The 21,033-nt window shown below is 41.1% G+C and overlaps 1 protein-coding gene across 8 annotated transcripts in view; it reads left to right on the top strand.

Annotated features, from left to right (window-relative positions):
- Positions 1-21,033, top strand: part of neo1a (neogenin 1a) — a 180,698-nt gene that overhangs the window by 88,895 nt on the left and 70,770 nt on the right. For all 8 annotated transcript variants that reach the window (XM_078269845.1, XM_078269607.1, XM_078269522.1 and 5 more), the window contains exons 3-5: positions 4,661-4,936; positions 6,221-6,371; positions 18,812-18,948. In XM_078269845.1, the coding sequence (XP_078125971.1) occupies positions 4,661-4,936; positions 6,221-6,371; positions 18,812-18,948 (564 nt within the window). The remainder of the gene's footprint in view (positions 1-4,660; positions 4,937-6,220; positions 6,372-18,811; positions 18,949-21,033) is intronic.

Below are 21,033 nucleotides of genomic sequence, written 5' to 3'. Positions count from 1 at the left end.
AAATCACTATTTATACCACTAAAAAGGCTCAAAATATCACCACACTTCAACGGTAGCGTAATGAGGGTCCCTAAATGTTAACCGAAGCATTGAGAACATTGCAAGTGTACAGACAGTTTATTAAAAAGATAGTTTAGAAAGAAAGTAGCTCCCAAGACGGCGACCGCCTGTATACAAGAACGTGACTGTCTTTCTAAACTATCTTTTTGGAATTGTCCTTTAAGAACATAGACAGACTAACTTGTCCGAGTTAATAACTTATATGCATCCGTTTTGGACAAATTTGCGCAGAGGTGTTCATGATACTAACCCTTCGTTAACTCGTGATTGGTTCTTTTTAGGAATTCGGCCAGCTGCCTTCTCTGCTGGGAAAAGCCAACAACAATCATTTCTTCTGCGCATGGTCATATGTTTTGATTCATGCTATTCACAGACGGGTCAGTTGTGTTTGTGAGATAGTGAGAGAGCGAGAGTGGGGCCAGGATGGGCTGAGCGAATCAATGCGCATCTCTACAATGAAATACGATTTTGTACCTATTTTAAATAGTAAAACAAAATAGAATATCAATACTTGGCGGACCGGTCAATGTTGATATTGTAGCTGGCCGCCACAAATAAATCAATGTATGGGAAACACTGGATGTGTTAAGGGAGGACCGTGTTGGAGGGAAAGATGGAGCTAGTGAAGCTGTTATTGTGTTTTTAAGAAAAATGGGCGTGAACTTGTTGAATTCAGAGAGGAAGAAAGAGAGAGAAGGATTGGAAATAACAGCGTGATAAGAACGCGAGTCCCAGTTGTGGCTGTGTTGCATTCTGGTCTACTGACTCTGCTATCAGTGTAACAATTGTGAACTCTGCCACGTTTTGTGATGTATTTCTTCCTTCTGATTGTTCATGATTGCAAAATGTCAAATGCTTTTAGGAAGTAAAGAATTCAAGCTTAAAAGAAAAAGCAGCTGTCTCCGTTCAGATGACGTACTCAAGTTAGAGCTTATCTGTTGGTATAAACAGTTACAGTCTACATGGAAAATATAAGCCTGCTCGGATGCCTTAACTATGTGCGCTTTTTTGATTGCTTGATTACTATTATTTTTGTAACATTCCAAATGTTCACAGTGGAAAATGGGTTATTTCATGTTGCCAGTCCAAACACAGCACTTTGTCAGGTTAGAATCATATAAGTACCTCTGGGCAGCTCCAAAATGGGAGCCAGTTTCAGTTTTATTTCCTTAGTTACTTAAACTGGCTGCTTGAAAATGTGTAACATAGAGCACCGTTGTATTTTTGATCCAAGGTGAAAGGCAGTCCTTCTGCAGCCAGTTGAATCTGGAGGGAGATCCTTAAAGCCTTCTGCATATTCCATTAAGCTGCTCATTGTTATTCTATACCTGATTTTAATTAAGAATAGTAGAAACCCAACTGTGTGATTTAAGTGTATGTGCATGCAATGTTACTCCCAGTTTTGCTCTGAGGCGGGGTAGACAGTCGTTACGGCTGTTCGTAGCTCTCTGCGGCACCATTCTTTTCTGCTAATCTCCATCCAATGATGAGCATTCACTCATTAGCATTCATGTGATTTTAAGCTCTGCTGGCAAAGCCAAGCAGATGTTGTAGGGTTTGGTGAGTCTTCATAAAGGAGGCATTTGGTGCCACCACTGGGTTAAATGCTTTATTCTCTAGGAAAATGTTGTTTGGCGGCATAATTAGATCAGCAGTGTCACATTTCTTCTGTCATTTATGCTGTTTGAAATGAACTAAAACACTGCTCTCCATTAGCATAAAACTCTCTCCGTTCTTGTGTTTTGACCACTGAGACATTATTGCTCTCTTGCAATCATTGGCCTCATCGCACTCTGGTAATTTAGCAGATTGGCAGTACAGGACTTGTGTTCAATAGATGGTGCTGAGCAAGGGTGTGGAAAATGAAGCTCCCATCCAGTCGATTTAAATGGAGAATTGTGATTAATTGGAATCGATAGTGTTGGCGAGACCACTTCCCATCCACAGTGCCCCGCCTCGACCCACACTTAATGTACTTATGTAGACTTTAGTTAGTCTGCGTAACACACATGCATGAAATTACACATACATATTCAAGGCATAACGTGAAGCGTCCACTTCATTAACATCGTAAGTAATTAGTCGATTGTGAGCTTGAAGCACAGCAGAGTCACTGCGGACGGAGTTGTTAGGGCGATGATGTCTTCTCTTCTCTCTGAAAATGTTCAGTCTCTGTGGAACCATAATTTCTTGTCATGTCTGCAGATGACTTTTTAGGGCTCTGTCTTGTGTCTTCTTTGGGCCAAATGTCAAGTCTCAAGTCGTTACACAAAGTCGTGGTTTATATCTGTAGCTATTAGATCTGGAGCGCATTAACTCAGGCCATCGTCCTCAACCTCATCTTTTGAAATGTCATTGCTCCGTGGGCCGAAGCACCGCCTAAAGTTGAACATTTCAGTTAAAGCCAATCTATGCCTCTAGCTTGCTTAGAGGTTACTGCAAGTGTTTATTGTGCTTTGTAAGGCAAACATATCAGCTTGTCTGTATGCTGACTGAGCAGATATTGGCCTTTTATTAAATATTAGCTACCAGCCACCCCATATTGTCCACTTTGATTGAATACAGTTTATTAGTATGCCACTCATTAGCTGAAAACACATATAATGCCAAAGCAAAATAAAAAAGGATGCTGAGGAAGACCTGTCCATTGAAGCTGAGAGACACATACACACAAAAATATAGTTAGGCACCTAATATAGTAACATGAAACACACGCAGATGACTCTTAATTTCTCAAGAAAATGAAATTGATCAGCATAATTTGAAAGAAAAAGGACCATCAGTGAGCATATATCACCTTACAATGTATAGTGTGAAAGATCATGACATGCATTATTACTGTAAGCACCACCATCATGTAACTACCATTATATTCTCTTGACTACAGCTACATAACCTATAGTGAAGTTTCTTTTTTTAAATATTTAATCTAATTTTCTTGATGAATTAAATCTTTATTGAAGGCCTGATATCTATATCCCAGAATTCCCCCTAATGTTGGCTAGACTGATTCCTCACCCTACACTACAGCAGCTAATCATTAAAATAAAGTATTTGATTCAGTGACTCTAATCTAAATGATTCAGCTGAGGATTTTCTACCCTTGCAGGATTATACAGTAGGTGATTGGCAGCTTTCATACAAAGATATCGGTACTAGAATCGGCTAAGCCCATATTAGCTGAACTATTGTGCTGAGATATACTCAGAGAAGCTGTGTGTGTTGGTCCACGCCAGACGAGAATCTGTAGCTGTTGGGGCCTTATCTTAAAGTGTGATTTACCCTGGAGCCACTCTTGGCAGGGGATTTGAAGAGCTGTCTGTAGGTGAGAGAGGGCAAAGATGATACATCATCTCTCAGCAAGCCTTCAGCATCACTTCCTGTGTAAAAACACAGTTATAGCAGGCAAACGTATATTTGTAAGTAGATAAACAAACACTGAAATGGGACTCTTCTTTCCATCCATTCATTACACGCACGCACACATGCGCGCACACACACACACACACACACACACACACACACACACACACACACACACACACACACACACACACACATACATACATAACCAAGGAGACAACATTACCAAGGAGACAACCACAGTCAGCCCAAAAACTCAAGAGGTCCTCCATGGTAACACAACATGATATTCTTTTTATTGTAGATGTAATGGCCTTCTCATTTCCTTCACAACTCTTTCTTCTTCACTAATATACCCAAGAATACCATTTGCAGTTCACACATTGTAAGTTGTTTTTAATTTAAGCCATTGTTTGCGGTTGTTCAGAACGCGGCCCGCGATTGTTAGTTTCAGATCAATGGTTTCAAACGCAGGAAATAATTATTTTGCGTTGAGATGAAAGTCGGGGTGCAGCAGCACAAACAGCCTGTGGATCCAGCCCTTTTTAATTAGGGCTGTGTGTCTCCTGCTCTGCGTGGCAAATTAACATCCACCATCGAAGATAAGGGATTGTGCTACGCAACTGTGTGTGGGTGTGTGTGTGTGTGTGTGTGTGTGTGCATGAGGATTTGGGTATGCAAGAGGTTAGGGGTGGGTGGGGGGTTGCATTTGTTTGGCCTTCTCCACTCCTGAGAATCTATCCTTAATGCTGATTGCAAGATTTCGTTTTGAATATTCTGTTATGTTTTCCAGCTCTAAAGATAAAACCAAAAACTGTATACATCTTGTCATAGTTTAAAACAGATACTCCAAGTTATATATAACATCCCTTGCTTCTGTGTTAAAGGTCCCAGATCCATCTGCTTGTATTTTTCAACCTGTCTCAGTAAAAGTATGGCTTACTTTCAAATGTTGTGAATATTTAAAGTTGAATAAGTAAATTTAAAACAGTCTTACCGGCTTAACAGTAGTAGCTTTTTTTTTTTTTTTAAAGTCAAATACCAGAGTCCCATCACTCATATTTAGAAGCTGATGAGAAAACACCTTCTCAGGGCCTTTAAACGTTTTAATGTACGTACATGGAAGAACATTTTAATTATTGTCGTTTGATTGGTGATCTTTATTTCTTCCCACTAATTCTGTTGATGTTGGAAGGGAGTGCAGATTTTACATCCATGCCTCGTTGTTGTCTTTCAGGGATGCCCAGGTTCGCCAGCCAGCCAACGCCGACCACCGTGCATCTAGGGAACAACCAGGTGATGGCATGCGAGGTCAACTCCGATCTGGTGCCCTTCACCAGGTGGGAGAAAGACCGCCTGCCGCTGGAGCTCAGCACCAGACTGGTCCAGCTGCCCAGCGGAGCCCTGGCGATCAGCAACGCCTCGGAGGCAGACGCCGGCCTTTACCGCTGTCTGGTGGAAAATGTGGGGTCGTCCAAGTCCAGCGACGAGGCCCAGCTCCAAATACTGCCAGGTAATTTGAGAAAATGAAGTATTTTCAGACATCGGGGGAAATGATGTCCAGCGAGTGTGCAAATCAGTGAAAAGATATAGGTTATATACATAGTTATAATTTCAGTCACAGACGTATGGTTTCATTACTGGAATGATTTCAGATTTGACCCGCTATACTTCCATTGTTACCTAATAATAGTGAAAGCATTTTCCCTGCTTGTTAATCAAAACATTTACACATCCTTGATTACACTGCAATTATGTTAGAGCTTCTATTGTAGAACCACTTGTGCAGTCAATTGAAATTAAAATATAGTTTAGTGCATCACTTGATTAAAGTGGTCCATGGTGTCCTCTTTGGGTTGCTCACTAATTTTAGCATGAAGAAATCTGCCTAACGGTAGTGAGAGATGGGTGAATGCCAAAGGGAGTGGTAGAACTCCCAGTGGGGTTATCAGTAATGCTGCAGTAACTCAGTTGCAGCTCAAAAGGGGGCTGAATTCCATAGTGGCAGTTTTTCGTCTCACCCCTCTAGAAGTTTTATTTACCGAGTTGTTAAGCACCAGGCTCCTGGCAGCACAGAGACAATATTAGAGGTCGTAAATCAGACTTCAACAAGATTTTTTCTCTGTATGTCTCCTCCAAGGATGTGTGGTGGAATGGCAAAAGGCTGTATGCATACAGAAGGAAAACTCGTGGAAGTTGTGTAAGACATTCAAAGAAATGTTGTCTCGATGCGACCAGATGTTTAAGCGACAGAAATACATTGATAGTTATTTGGTTTTTTTAAACAACAACAAATCAGCTTGAGATACAATAATGTGGGTGTTTGCTAACTTGTGCGTTTGCAGGGGGAAGACCTTGAGAGTTGAAAAAGGGCTTGGAGAAAATGATTTCATACATTTCTGTTTTTTTTTAATTAAAATCCTGGTTTGAGCCTCATAGAATTATGCTCTAGGATAAACTGATATTGCTAAAGTCCTGTGTTTGTGCTGTGGTCCCACATGATTGGGTATTGCAGGCTGCTACTCAGGCAGTTAGTTGCAGCTGGAATTAGATGTATATGGGATCACTTTGAACTCCTAAAGAGCTAAGACTTCAGATGTCTCAGACATCAACATGGACATTATTCATGTGACCATTCTTTGGTTTGGTTGTCAGGAAGGACTGCCCATTAGACAAGAGCTCTTTTGAAGTTTTTAAGACAGATGACACCCGTTACGTAGAAGGTGCTGCTCTGCTTCACTTACTCACCCCAACCTTAACCTCAGCCTTAACCCTGGCATGTTTTCTCGAATTCCAGAAACTGGAGAAGAGAGTAAGCTGGAGTTCCTGGTGCAGCCTGTGCCTGTGAACAAGCCGGTGGGCGCAAGCGTGCTGCTGCCCTGCCTGGTCACTGGTTACCCTGTGCCACACATTCGTTGGATGTTTGGAGACAAGTTGCTGGAAGAAAGGTATGAGCATGAACTCTGGCTGTATATTTGAATAACCATACCATTTCAGAAATGAAAGAAGCCCTAAAATGCTACAGGTTTTCTTGGGGTGATGTTTCTGCTCTTATTCGTGTTGAAACTGGTGTGCTTATTCAAATCAACTTTTCAAAATCACCTTTGCCCATCAAAGTTGACAATAGTTGCATATTTTTTAGCAACACGGACCATAATGTACGGCTCTTTTGTACCCGAGGCCTCTGGTCTTCAAAGGCGTTATTATCTTTTTTCTGCCACTGGGGGCTGGGGGGGAACTTGTCAATGAAGCTTCTTCAGCTGGGATACAAGGCTGCAGGGTTGCCAGCTGAGGGGACGTTCACAAATTAATAGCCAAGAGAGAGTGTCACAGTGCCTGTGCTCTCACTCCTCTGGCTCTCATTAGCTCAGGCACAGCAGCTCAAATCCCTCAGAGAGAGCTGCAATGGATGTGGGAAGTTTGATTCTCACCAATTAAGAAAGCACTTTGTTGACCTAAACCCTGTGTACCGGTCCTGCAGAATAATAACTTTGCAACTTGTGGGGTCGACAGAAAATAGCTGAATTCATGGCTCATTCATTTAAATCCGGCCCCAGAATGGGATTTCTACCTTGAGTGAAATTAAATGTAAGGTCATCACAATGGTACATCTACATACATACATACCACAGGGCTCCAGTGCAGTGTGAACTAGAATATCATTAAGACTTTCCAACCTTTAGTTCCAAGCAGAGCACCACATCTCAAGTTTAATGTCTTCAAGTCCGATGGAATCCTGTGTGAGTACATCTGACCTCCGATGGGAGCTGGCTAAAAAGGTACTTATTAATCTACCTTGTATTAATTGCAAAACACTATCCAGCGTGCATATCCACCCCCCTAGGGTGTCTCCGTTGGTAATTAGCAAGCATACTCTGAACAATCAGGGAAGTCTTTGAAGTGGACTTTCATGCTCCTGCCTTCAGAGCAGAAATGGATTGTGTGGCGAATACATTACCAAGACTGTTCTTTTGATTTTAATACGACATTGACAATTAAAAAGAATAGAAGTGGAACTCTTTTTTTTGAGATTCTCCTGTCCCTCTTAGGCATTACATGAGAGAAAGAAGAGCTGCTGTCAATTAAAAATCTGTGTGGCATACAGTCTAAGGTAGAGAGAGAGGCAAATCTGCAAAGAGTGTCTAATTGTTCTTGGGTGGACAGCACAAACGGCCTTTAAAGTGGCGACGCCAAAGCTGTGTAGACATAAGATGAAGGTTTATAAAGATGTGCCAAAGCTACCAATTGAAGGCAAGGTGACTCACTGACAGTGGGAATTATCACATTGAGCTTCTGCTGCTGGTGCTTCAACTTGGTCATGTCTCGTTTTCTTCCTGTCTCTCTCGGCCTGTGTTCACAATAGCAGAAAGACAGTTTTATTCAGAGCTGCAGATAATGTAGCTGATTCAAAAAGAAGTGCAACATGAAACTGTGTATGGCGGTTTTAGACCATACTGATTCTTGGATGTCTAATTATCTTTTGTAACTCTTTGCTAGTTGTTCCTCTAGCGACTGACTCCTCAGTTGTACTTTAGGATACTTTTAAAGACAGTGAAATCCTTCAAATGTCTTTTCAAAAATGTGCCACATAAAGGATTTCTGTTATAAGTCTTTGAAGAGTCTCATTAGTATGTTTTTTCGTAACCTGCCAGAAGACAGACATTGCCGTTTCTTTTGTATCACCTGTCCATATTGCCATGCTATAAAACTCTTTGATGTCTGCGATGACAGATGGGATCAGAGTAAAGACCTGAAATGGAAATTTAGAACAGGTGCTTCTCTCAGTTGTAGAGAAGATTATTTCTCTCTGTTGAGCCACTGCATGTATCGCTTAAATGTCCAGTATGCTGGGATCATACTACACATGTTTTTTTTTTTTTGTCTTTTGAGATCGTCACCACATAGGACAATCATATTCAATAATTCTTGCTGTGATTTGGCAGATAAATGTTGGACTCAAGCGTCTACTTACCGTGACAGCAGGCCAACAGGGGGCGACTCTGCTGTCCCCATGTTTGTCGGGTCAGACTGTTATGGGTTGATATTGTGTAGTCTGATTTACTCCAACATTAAATCTATATATTAATAATCCGAAAGCCAATTATTATTTTATTTTAAATGAATGTGTTTTTTTTTGTCTTGGTGACAAAAGTGAACAAGTAGATGGGAATCTCCACACAGTATCTTGAATGATATTGTGGTACACATACACTATGACTTATTCTGCTATAACATGCTATTTTATGTATTCACCAAATCCTAGCCTCAAATTCATTTAGGGTCTTAGCAAGTCTATTGCCAAGGACACCAAGTTTACCGTTTATTCTGATTAAGCTCAGCAGCACTGTGACAAAATATGTAACACTGTTGAAGCTGTTCAGTCAAGGTTTTGAAAACACAACGTGTGTCATCGATAGCAGGTGCCAGTGTGCACACATACTCACACATACTGGTCCTGATGACACTCATGAAAAGGGCAGTCATCTTTTGTTCTTGGGAGTATCACTCTATCACCTAATAAAATTCCCCAGCAGTCAATACAATGGATGAATTATGCATGTCCGCCAGCAACAGGGAATTGACAGAGCATGTAAATCAACCCCCTTCCAAAGCCTCCGAGCCGTCCGTCTGCTCTCCTCCTTGTCTTCTCGCCGTCATTTAAATATGATTGTGTATATTGCATTTAAAAAAGAGAAGCATGGTGTGGGAAATTTGTTTGCAATTGGACTGTAGCGTAACCCTCTTTTACATACAGTGCTGCTCATAAGTATTCATACCCATGCTAAAGTTGACTAAAAAGAGGAATAAAAAAATCATCTTTTGGAAATTGATCTTAATGCCTTAATTAAAAAAATGAGGAAAAATCCGACCTTTTAAGGACACCAATTTCTTTTGTGAATGAGTAATGTATTGTAAATAAATAAATGTTCTTCCTTAAAATACAGGGGCAATAATTCTACATACCCCTATGTTAAATTCCCATAGAGGCAGGCAGATTTTTATTTTTAAAGGCCAGGTATTTCATGGATCCAGGATACTATGCATCCTGATAAAGTTCCCTTGGCCTTTGGAATTAAAATAGCCCCACATCATCACATACCCTTCACCATACCTAGAGATTGGCATGGTTTTATGTCAGTTAGCCTAATAGCTAACTGAGATAAGATCCATATCAGTGCAAATCAAACCAGCTATTAGGCTGACTGAAATAAAACCATGCCAATCTCTAGGTGTGGTGAAGGGTATGTGATGATAACACTTTATAATATGGGTAAAATACTGGTAATACAGGTCTCAAAGCTGTGTCTGATTTGACATACACATATAGACCACTGGCAGCACAAAGGATGTCATAAATTGTATCAAAAATGGGATTAGATGTAATGTAGTCTGGCTTACCGGACATACATTGCTTTGAAAAAGCTGGAAATCGTTGTCCCTCACCTTCCGCTATCTCCGCTGTCTATTTTGCAAGGGCACCGTCGCTGCATCAAGTTTTAGAGCTGCCCAGGACGGTAGTGATTGGTTTACAGGTACATTGTGTAGGAATTTCTCCCATCTAGCGGTGAAATTGTATTTTGCATTCAAACGAATAGTGCTCTCTAGCGCCTCGCTTTTTCAAATGCGCGTTGCAACTAGGGTAGCCGTTATGTACCAAGAAGCTATTCATCCAGTTTTCTTTCGGGTGATGAGGTTCGTTATTTCAAACAAACTGCAAACTGAATTGAATCATTAGTGCGAGCGTGTATAAGTAATTACCCCTGTAATTTAGACCGTAACATTGACTTACCTGTCGAGAAGAAAGCCGGCAACTTCAGCGTCCCTTTGAAAGTCGTTCTCCTTCATTAGCTCTTTCCACCTGGGAAAGCCTACCCCGATGCTTACCCTCGTGTTTTGAATTTGCCGGTCACGTTGCCTTTTTAATTCCCTTTTTTCCGCTTTTTTTTTGGCGACGAGCATTCCTTCTCCTGTGGCTCGGCATAAGTATGATCCTTCATTATGAACTAAAGTGCAGTGCAGGCTTTCAAATTTGCCGGGGCAGTGACGAGCGCCTCTCGCTGATCTCCTTCTCCGTTTCAGCTGGTTTCAGTCGCGTGACGCTGGCTCTGAACAAAAACGTGTCGTGGATTAGCTAGACAGGTAGGCTAGTGCTTTATGTCCCTCTCAGCGATTATAGGTTTTCAAAATGCTGGAACGACATGGAAGCCTCCTTGGACTTGCCCGTCCAATGTAAATACAGATAAGAAATTCTTCGCTTACGAGGATAAGTCAGAGAGACAGAGGTAATTTTACACCAATGAGGACATATTTATGAAAGAAGAGATTGATTTTTAGCTAATACAATACTTAAAACACTACACAGTGTACCTTTTTAAAGAAATACAAACAAGTCAGAGTGTTCTTTTTCCCCCTATCCCAAAATAGATGAGATGGTGTAGCCAGATGCTATGAAAATCTGAAGCATTATAACTGTAACGTGCAATGAAATGGCCAATTCACAACAGACATTTAGCAGTAGCAATTCTGGATGAATTTGAATGATGTGAAATTCCAACCACCGGCACTCTTCCAACTGTTTGAAGATTTTGATAGCTCTGGTAATGCTGCATGCGCACACAGAAGAACTGGTTCTACTACTTTTGGAAAAAGGCAGCATGGCCGAGCAAATTACTTGGACTTAGACTTCTCTTTATTGATCCTTTTGGGATGACTCCCGCAAGGAAATTAGATTTCCAGCAGCAGATTTCAGCAGCTTACAAAACTTAAAGAGGTAATAAAGAGGTATATATAAAAAAAAAAAAAAACAGTATAACAATAACCTTTTAGCTAAATATTTTTTTACAAAAAGTAAACAAACAGTAAAAAACAATAAACTACAGATAAATAAAGATAAATATATAGGACTGTATATGGTATTGTGTTATTATACAGTTAATAAATAAATGACATTTAGCATAAATTAGCAGTTAAAATGCCACTGCCATTTAAAATGTCATCCAAGCTAACAATCCTTCAGATGCAATCATGTATAATTGTCTGCATTTTTGAGTGAAGTCAGAAAGTGACACCAGAACTATAACCGGCTTTTTAACTTTCAGTTTCAGTTTTCAAACCAATTTTAAGACATTCTGCACCAATCTGCTCTTTTCTGTGTTGTTTTCGTACAGCCACTGCAATAAGAGAACCTGGGTTGCAACGTAATCTTTCAGCTTGTCAAAGCTACAACCTATCAAAATCTAATGACCAATGATTTTCACTTGTTCCTTTCCTCAGATTAACCATTAGTGACATGTCATTGGAAAGCATAGACAAATACAGCAGTTACTCAGACCATAGAATCCAAAGAAGTCTGCCTAGCCTATTGTTCAGGGTGAAAAAATTGAGAATCCTAATTTCTTGTCATCTAAGTGTTGGAATGCGAGTATATAAGGCACTTTATTAGGTACACTTGTATAATGTAATGAAATCTAGTACAACAGCTCAGCTGCATATATTCTTCCTTAACAAAGCTTACAGTTTTTGTTAAAACTTTCCGAGGTGTTAACTCAACGATGTTTATTACTAAGTCTTATTCTGTCCTAGCTTGTTTTTATTTTCTATTCTCTTTAATGACTGTTTTTAATTGTTTTAATTGCTATTTAATGTTTTATGTAAAGCACTATGAATTGCCTTGTTGCTGAAATGTGCTGTATAAATCAAATTGCCTTGCCTAAGGTCGTAGTTAGTGGTGGTGTTTCTAATCTTTTATTAGAAATCCATCTTAATATAATGCAGTCAAGTACAACATCATTGCTAACTACAACTTTAGTAATAAACATATAGTTAAAGTGCTCATATTATGCTCATTTTCAGGTTCATAATTGTATTTAGAGGTTGTACCAGAATAGGTTTACGTGGTTTAATTTTCAAAAAACACCATATTTTTGTTGTACTGCACATTGCTGCAGCTCCTCTTTTCACCCTGTGTGTTGAGCTCTCTGTTTTAGCTACAGAGTGAGGCATCGCACTTCTGTTCTATCTTTGTTGGGAGTCGCACATGCGCAGTAGCTAGGTAAGGACTACTAGCCAGTCAGAAGCAGAGTATGAAGGGCGTGCCACACTAGCAGCTAGGCGAGCATTATAACGTGTGTCACAAAGTGACGCACGTTTGTCACGGAAGTAAAGGCTGGACTACAATAGAGCTGTTTGGAGCAGTTTGAGAACAGTGTTTTCTGTTGGAGATGGTAAGTCCCTTTGGGGTGGACTTTGGACTTTTTCACTTTGTAAACCTATAACGTGCACAAAAAGATATATAACACTATAAAGGAAAGGGGGAAAAGCCAAAAAGCATAATGTGAGCACTTTAAATCAATACCTCTCTGATAGTGTCAATCAAAATTGGGCATTATTATCTTTGTAAAGGTAGAATTTATGGCTGAGCTGTTTTACTCGATTGAATTAGATTTTAGAGGTGTATCAAAGTGTAAAAAGTAGCGATCAAGGAAGAGTTAAAATCCATGTGAGTATTAATAGAAACTCTTCTCCACATGTTTCCCTCATTGAGAGAGGTTGGCATGTACAGTACTGTAGGTGTCCAGCACACCACATTCATTCAGATACACAGGCGTCCCCTAACGTTAGAATTCTGCTTAGAAACTCTTATTTCTTCAACACTGGTAAAATGATAAATGGCAGCAGCAGAGTGGGTTAAGGTAATGAAGTGGTTTTGCTGGCATGTGGGGCTGAGAAAACAAGACATGCACATGGTTTTCTGGCAGCGGAGCGTTGGAAGTCTCCTTTTTAGGATGTCTCTTAGTCTCCAGCACATCACAAACACACAAGCATCTATTCTTCTTTGAATTCTTGTCACGTTGTGTTTATTGTCCTATAGGAATCGAGGATAAGAGGAATACATTGGGGATTGGCCATTGGCTGAATCTACAGTTAGTTGCATTTGTTTGATTAGAAACCGTGTTAAAACTGTGCGACATCATCAGTAGAAATAGAACTCACAATGTGGGTCTTTATTATAGCCTGAACCTGCACGTTGTCTTTCACAGCATAAAACGACTCACCTTCAGGCTTTACTGTGGCCCTTCATCGGACATTATGTGGGTATATGTCCTATTTAAAGGCTTTATAATACTGGTGGAGTGCTGAAGTTTTGTAGATGTGACACAGCACAGGGCACACAGAGTTCACGTTGCTTTAAGCACCCAGAGGGCCCACCGGAGCCATTTAAAAGAACAGTATGCGAGTTATGGGTTGCAGGCTTCATTATAATATGCACTAATCAAATGATCGGTTTACTCTTGGGGACCCGGGGAGGGTAAAAAGCAAATAAAGTCAGGTATGCAAGAGCTGTTTTTGTCTCGAGGGCCCTGCAGCTTTTCATTACGAGCCAGAGGAAAACAAAAACATTTTCATGACTGAGTCACTTGAGAAGCCCCAGCCCGTGCTGTTGGCACCAGGTTGTTTCTCACATTCACTTCTATTTGTTTATTCAGTCATTTATTACCTATTACCTAGTCTGATTTATTTCTCCCCTCTTTTGTGTCTCACATTCCTTTCCCAACCCTAACACATGTACTAAAGCTCATATGTGAACTGGAATAGTTCAAGAACAAAATGTTTTGTTTTGGAAGCGGCATTCCAATCCGTGGTCTCTCCTCGTTGAAATCCTGCTGATTTTTTTTTACACCTTGGACATGATTTGAAATTCATAGAACTGTTGAGATTATGTTCTGGTCAAAAGGATGGAAGTTGAATTTGCTTACAAAGACAGTGGATGGGTTTGCAGATATACAGAGAGAGGAGGAAAGTAAGGAGTGAAAAAGAGACTTGATCTGAACAGAGAAAAACGAGAGAAAAGAGAGGCAAAACAGAAAAGTTTAGAGCTTGCCACACTATCCATGAATAATGAATCCTCTTTTAAATTTTTTGTGTGACAGTTGCGATTGCACCTGCCTCCCCCTTGTGCTGCAGATAGCATGACCTGTGCCCAACCACTGTCGCAGCACCACTGATTGCTCTGTGACTGCACTGCCTTCGTCAACACACACACACACACACACACACACACACACACACACACACACACACACACACACACACTTCTTTAGTGATCTACAGCTTCCCCTCGCCCAGGTATGCTGACTTTGCCGCCACTCTGTGTTACGGAAGGCTGAGTCACCACTCGCACATACCAAATGTGTTCTTCCACCCCAAAGCCCTTCTCTGAAGTCTCCGTGGCTGCCACCGCCTTCAAAGCTGAATGGCATAACGGGGGACAAGATTGTGTTCGAGGCCTCTACATGTTGACAGGACATTCTCAACACCTCTCCTGGACCCAGCTACACACTAGAGAGGTTCAGAATAAGAGAGGATGTTATTCTTTCCAACATCTCGAAACTGCAAGACAATATTTAGGTGTTACGACAAGGAAAGTCAATATCTAGAGATTTTTTTTGAAAGGTAAACTATATTTGACTGCGTGTTTGTAACGGAATAGAACAACATTACGTGTCCTTTTAGGCACACCACAACGGAAACAATGTGGAAAGTTGTAGCTGCTGGAAGTGGAATTAGGAAAAGCGCTGACACAAAACCTGAACGGGAGAGCAAGGCCAATTAGCATCAATGCATCCCTGTAATCTTCACGTTGCTTGTACTGTATGAGTGTACGCGTGTGTGCATCTGCTTTTTGTCACGAAATAAAGTGACAGTGGCAGTGGGGAGCTAATTTAACAGCTCTCCGCAGGTGAATACAGATAATGCAGTTTTAATTAGAGCCTCATTTACCAGCATCTCTCACCAAGGACCTGTAGCTAATGCACACGATATCCTTCATATCCTTACAGCAGGCACCTTGTCTTTATTTAAATGACTACAAGTGATCCTTCACAATAGCACAAGGTGTCTTTTAGCCCATTTGACTCAGCCAATTTACTTTGTCTCCCTCCCTCATGGTCTATAAACAGTAAAACATGCTTTGTTCCACAGAGCACTTTAGCTGCTGCAGTAAGATTGACTTGAATGAGAAATTGCCTGGTGGTTTGATACGTGCTGTGTGTTCCTCTTTCAAGTACAAGAGAAAGCTGTCAATGCCCTTAATGGTGCATGCGGCACTAAAGGCCAAGAGTTTGAATAGTTGTCCTGGTGAGGCTGACTGCAGGAATGCCTGGCATAGCCAACTCTTTCAGAGGAATTTCTCATTCAGCAGGGATTTGTCATGCAGAGCCTCTCAGCAGAATCAGCCATACTCTCTCTAACGCACAGGGAAGTAGTCAAGGTACAGAAAGCCATTTGGCATTTTTAGTGGGTCTGTGTTATGTTCTGCGGTCTCAGAACCAAAAAAAAAAAAAAAAAAAAGGCAGCTGCCTACTTATGTTACCTCTTTTTTCCTCATCTTGAAGACCCAGGGCATTCTCTGTCAGCCGTCATGCTGAGCATCATATTTTTTGTGTATGGTTTCTTTATTATACAATCTACTGCTGTCAGAATTGGCTCAGTGTGCTGTTTGATAGCACACTTTTAGACTGACACAGTCAGATGTCCGTTACCTTCTGCTTTCTTTGTGTTGGCATTCTAAACTCCGGTGGATTTATGAGGACTACGGTTAACTACTGCTCAGATCTCTGCAGAGTAAATCCAGACAGCTAGCTAGACTATCTGTCCAATCAGAGTTTTCTGTTGCACGACTAAAACAACATACACATGTTCCACCAAAACAAGTTCCTTCCCGAGGCTGTTTTGAGAGACACGGTTGCTCCGTCCGGCGCTTAGCACCACCCTAGGCAATTGTGATTGGTTTAAAGAAATTAATAAACCAGAGCACGTTTTTCTCCTATCCCGGAATGCTGTTGCGACTAGCCAGACCCTCCTCCGCAGCGCTGTAGAGGAAGGTCTGGCAATGCGAGCCTATACATAGGTGAACAACTGATTTATTATTATGTTATGTTACTCTCAATCTAGATATAACATTATTTTAGAATATAAGTTGTCGCATTACTGTAATGTAAACAAATAAAATAATCATTGAAATTTGGAAGTACACTTGCAAACCCGGATCATGTGTGAACAATGACAACCAGGTATATTAACCTTACTAACCTTTATAGCAGTCTGGTATAGAAGGGTCAAATGCTGGTTAAACAGCATGTTTGATTAATCTGCGTCAAACACAGGCTTTTGTGTGAGAGTGGCGTTGGACACGTTACCGCTGCCCCCTACCATCGGTAAGGAAAATGTACAAAAAGCCTACAAAGCAGCGGTCTGTAATTGCATTTAAATCTTAAACGCATATAATTTTGCACTTCATTTTTCAGACAGTAAAGTTTCACACGTATAAGACAGCAAGTCTCGCTAACCTGAAGGGTTAGCGGACTATTATACTTTTATGTGATTGCGGTTCACGCTGAAGTTAATTGTATATTTTATCCCTACAATACAAGTGAAACAGTGATGTCATTTTGGTGACAGCAGGTCAAGTGCCACTCGAATGCTCCACTCCAGCACAGACGGACGGGCAGAAGGTCTCAAAAAGGCCACTGCTGCCAAAACCAAGAACTAGTCAGGGAGAGAGAGAGAGAAACAGGAGCTCATGTGGAAGCCCAAGCTAGTCAGCAGTTTGTATAAAACAAGTGTGGCTTTGCCAGACCCTCCTCCCAGGCGCGCTGAAGGAGGGTCTGGCTACTCCACATAGCATTCTGGGATGGGAGGAAAACGTGCTCTGGTATAATGGCATTTCTTTAAACCAATCGCAATCGTCATGGGCGGTGCTAAACTCCGCATAGATCCGCTGCAAAATAGTCGTGCGAGAGAAAACTCAGGTTGGACAGAGAGTCTAGCTAGATGTCTCAGTTTACCCTGCAGAGATCTGAGGAGCAGTCAAGCGGAAGGGAATGGAAAAGACGTGCATCCGGCGGAATTTCCTGCAGCACCGGAGCAATCCCGGAAGTGGAACGCGAAGGATATAGACTAGTTTAAAACTAAATCAACCTGCAGCATAGTGTTGTTTTCCTCAGTGCACTCTTTTAGCTTTGCATGTGTCCTCACTCTGTGCAAAAACCATTATGCACTGATCTTGCGTTCCTCGGTTGCATCTTACTTGCTGTGGTCCCTTTTTGAATTGTTCTCTTCCTCAGCCGGCCCGCTGCTCCTACTTGTCTCCCCTGCCTCTATGTTTCTCTCTTTCTGAATGCAGAGTTCTCTCTGTAAGCTATTGATTTCTGTTTTCTGTCCTCTCAGCCTCCTCCTTCTCTAATGCTCCAGTGGTTGTTGAATCAAGCCAGAGCTCCCTCCCCCCCACCCCCCCCGGGCCTGTTGGGGAAAATCAAAGTTGGGACTGTTTTTAAAATGGAGGAGGGTCATTGGTTCAAAAAGAGGCTATACAAATATTTGTGTGGTTATATTTTTGGATTAGGCACAAATAGTTTATAATGATAAATATTTAAGGTTGCCCAGTCTGAGACGAGTCAAAACATGAATCAAATAATTGTTATTCAGTTTTCAGTGAGCTATTTCTAACTCCTTCCACTGTGTATTTCAGTATGTAAATATATCTTTTATACATGAAAAGATTTTTTTAAAGAATGAGTTTAACTGAAGGACAAAATATATAATATGAAATTTGAGCACAACACCGAGTGAATAGTACGTAGAGCCTGTACGAGAGAAGGAAACATTTTGGTCTGAATACATATCACCTCTGTCAATACTTAATGAAAAGAAACCACAGTTCTTGAAGTTAGAATCACTTCTCCTTGATGTCAGATTGCTGTTTTTAGATTTTGTCGATGCATGTCACCCCAGTTAATTTACAGCTGATGAAAGAGAACGAAAACATTTGTTATGGCGATGTAACAGCTGCGGCGTTGACACTGTACAAACTACAAGCCCCAGCTGTTACTTCAGTTAGCCTTGGTACATGTACTCTTTTAAAATATTAACGCCTCGAGATTTCTGAATTCTCAAGCAGTCCAGAAGAATTGGAGATTGCCTTTTTCAGGGCAGTTGACTCGGATTTTAGGATCTTTTATTTATTCATTCAGATAGTTGGTAAAAGGTGACAGATGATGGAGTCAACCTGAGGCTTGTAGGTGAACACAGAGCTCCAGAGGCTGCAACATTTACCACTCAGTGAACTGAATGAGTGGGAAGGAATTATGCTTTATGGAAATGGGCTGTAATTACTTTTTACATAAGTCTGGTTCAAAAAACTGTTGAGGCCTGAGGTCTCCTGCATGTGATGCTGACAGTGATACATGTAGCAAAGCCCCAAAGGTCATTCATACTATTTTTAAAAATGAAAAGGAGGAGGTCAGAAGACTTGGTCACGGTCACATCTAAATCATTTCTCTTTCTTCCTTCCCCACGACTTTGTATCTCTCTCTCTCTCTGTCTCCAGTGAGGGTCGTGTGGAGGTGCTGGGAGGAGGCAGTGTCCAGATATCTAATCTCACAGAGGAGGATGCCGGCATCTACACCTGCATGGCCGAAAATACCAATGGAACCATTGAAGCCCAGGCCCAACTCACCATACAAGGTACCCTCAACAACCCACATTGTCGGCTCTCTGTTGTACGACCAGAGGCACAAAATCATTACACTGCCAGAAGCTCAGATCAAAATATATCAGGTTACGTATGTACAAGTCAACCAATCTTAGAACATACTCATGGCTTTATTTATTAGGAACAAAGTGATCGTAAGGGGTAAAATTGAGGCATAGATTGGAAATGTTTATAGAGCAGTGGCAAGTAAGGATGCATTAGTTAGTTACTAAGGAGAGTGCAGTGGTGGAGAACTGAAAACAGTCTCATTTCATCTGATTATGTTTGGGAATGAGCTTATTAAATGCCCTGAGGACGCATATCCCAGACCTGAAACAAAGCAACTGACAATTTAGTTTGAAATGAAAGTGTGTGTCTTGCATGCAAACTATGTAGAGGTGCACAAGCAGGTAACTCAGCCATAGTGAGATGTCCTGCACACTATGAAAAAGGATATCTCTTTGGAGATATTGAGGCAGCTTTGACAGTGAGTGATGTATATAGCATAAGTAGGCAGCATATGGAGTTTTAGTACCTGTTAGTAGCCGTTTCACATACTGTAACTCCACCCCACACAGGAATAACAGAAAGACTTGAGCTGCATATGTTGCTGGTGATGAACGATGTGACAGTTATCGAGACTTCGTATCACTTTTATTTTAAAAGCTAACTCCTCTTATATCTTCCCCTCGATAACCCTCGTTCTACTATGCCCTCTTCTGCTGTACAGTTAACACCAGTTACCGTGAGCGGATGTTTTGGCCTATATAAAAGGAGTTATTTCAGATACTTTCCTGTTTTAAGTTTATTATAGTGACACACACACCCATACTAAAGGGTCCTCGCCTGGGTCAGGGAACCCGAAGGCAAGGCAAGAGACTTTGATTAACACCCTAGATGTCCCCTTGTTCACGGGCGTTTTAACCTCCTATACAGAACAAGTATTGCCCGAGGGAGACTTCATAACCATATGATTTTCAGTAATATTTACAGTTTAAAGCTGCTCTTCGCGGAATCACCAGAAGCTCAAATCCGCTGAAAAATGCAGTCTCCGATGAGTTGAGAGGAGGCTTGCTGTCAAAATCGATCCCCGCTGGGGTCAAAACTGCCTCCCGTAGGGGTGTTCCCCTACCGCTTGGCAGGGTTGAAGAAAAAGAGGTCTTCCAAAAAGGCACAAAACAAATACGTGGGTTTTGTTCCCTAGTCCAAACTTGAACTCAGGTATTTTTATTTTAATTAAAGCAGAAAGTTAAAAAAGGCAAAAAGCTGAACAGAAAGAAAATGAACAAAAATGCACTAAGTCCCTAACAGAATAAAATGAATGCTCTAATACGGAGATTCTTTCAGTACAAAATGCCCCAAAAACAGAGCTGCACTAAGTCCCTAACAGAGTGAAATGAATGCTAAGATACGGAGGTCCTTTCGGTAAAAATGCCCCAAAAAAGATCAACCAACTCGTGCCCGTCGGCAAGTCACCTCTATTTATACATACATTGATCAGTTTCCTAGCCCAACACGCGCTCAGGTATTTTTATTTATTTTATAAAGAAAAGCAAAGCTAACACAGCAGTGTAAACATAAAATGCACTACACTCAAAACCAATCTGATCCTATGAGTTTCCCTCCAAGTGCTGAGAGGTTTAATAAATCTTAGTCCCGTTGCCCGAAGGCACGAGGTACCCTATTCTGTCCCTAAGTGCAGGGAGGACTTTTTTCATGTGACAACTTCCGTTCACAATACGGAAGGACAGAACAGGAACTGGCTCCACTGCACGACCCTTTCCCCTGCGGCCTCACACTCTGTCAGGCAGTCACAAAGCAATCCACACATACATTTCTAAATATGTTTCTAAGCAAAAGTTATAGTAACACTAGCAGCATAGTTTTCAGCATGATTACATTTCTAAAGCAGTAATGCAGGTTTAACTTTTTTTTTTGTTCTACACAATCCATCTCCCTTCTCTCTCAGAGGCATTTACATACAGGATGTGCAGAAATGAGTCAATAGTTTGTGCTCGGCCATTTCCTCTCGCACCTCTCTACACACATATCTTGTCATGTCTTGTCCCTTGAAAAAA

Source organism: Sander vitreus, chromosome 1 (assembly GCF_031162955.1).
Source record: "Sander vitreus isolate 19-12246 chromosome 1, sanVit1, whole genome shotgun sequence".
Lineage (NCBI taxonomy): Eukaryota > Metazoa > Chordata > Actinopteri > Perciformes > Percidae > Sander > Sander vitreus.
This window is presented reverse-complemented; position numbering and strand designations above follow the sequence as displayed.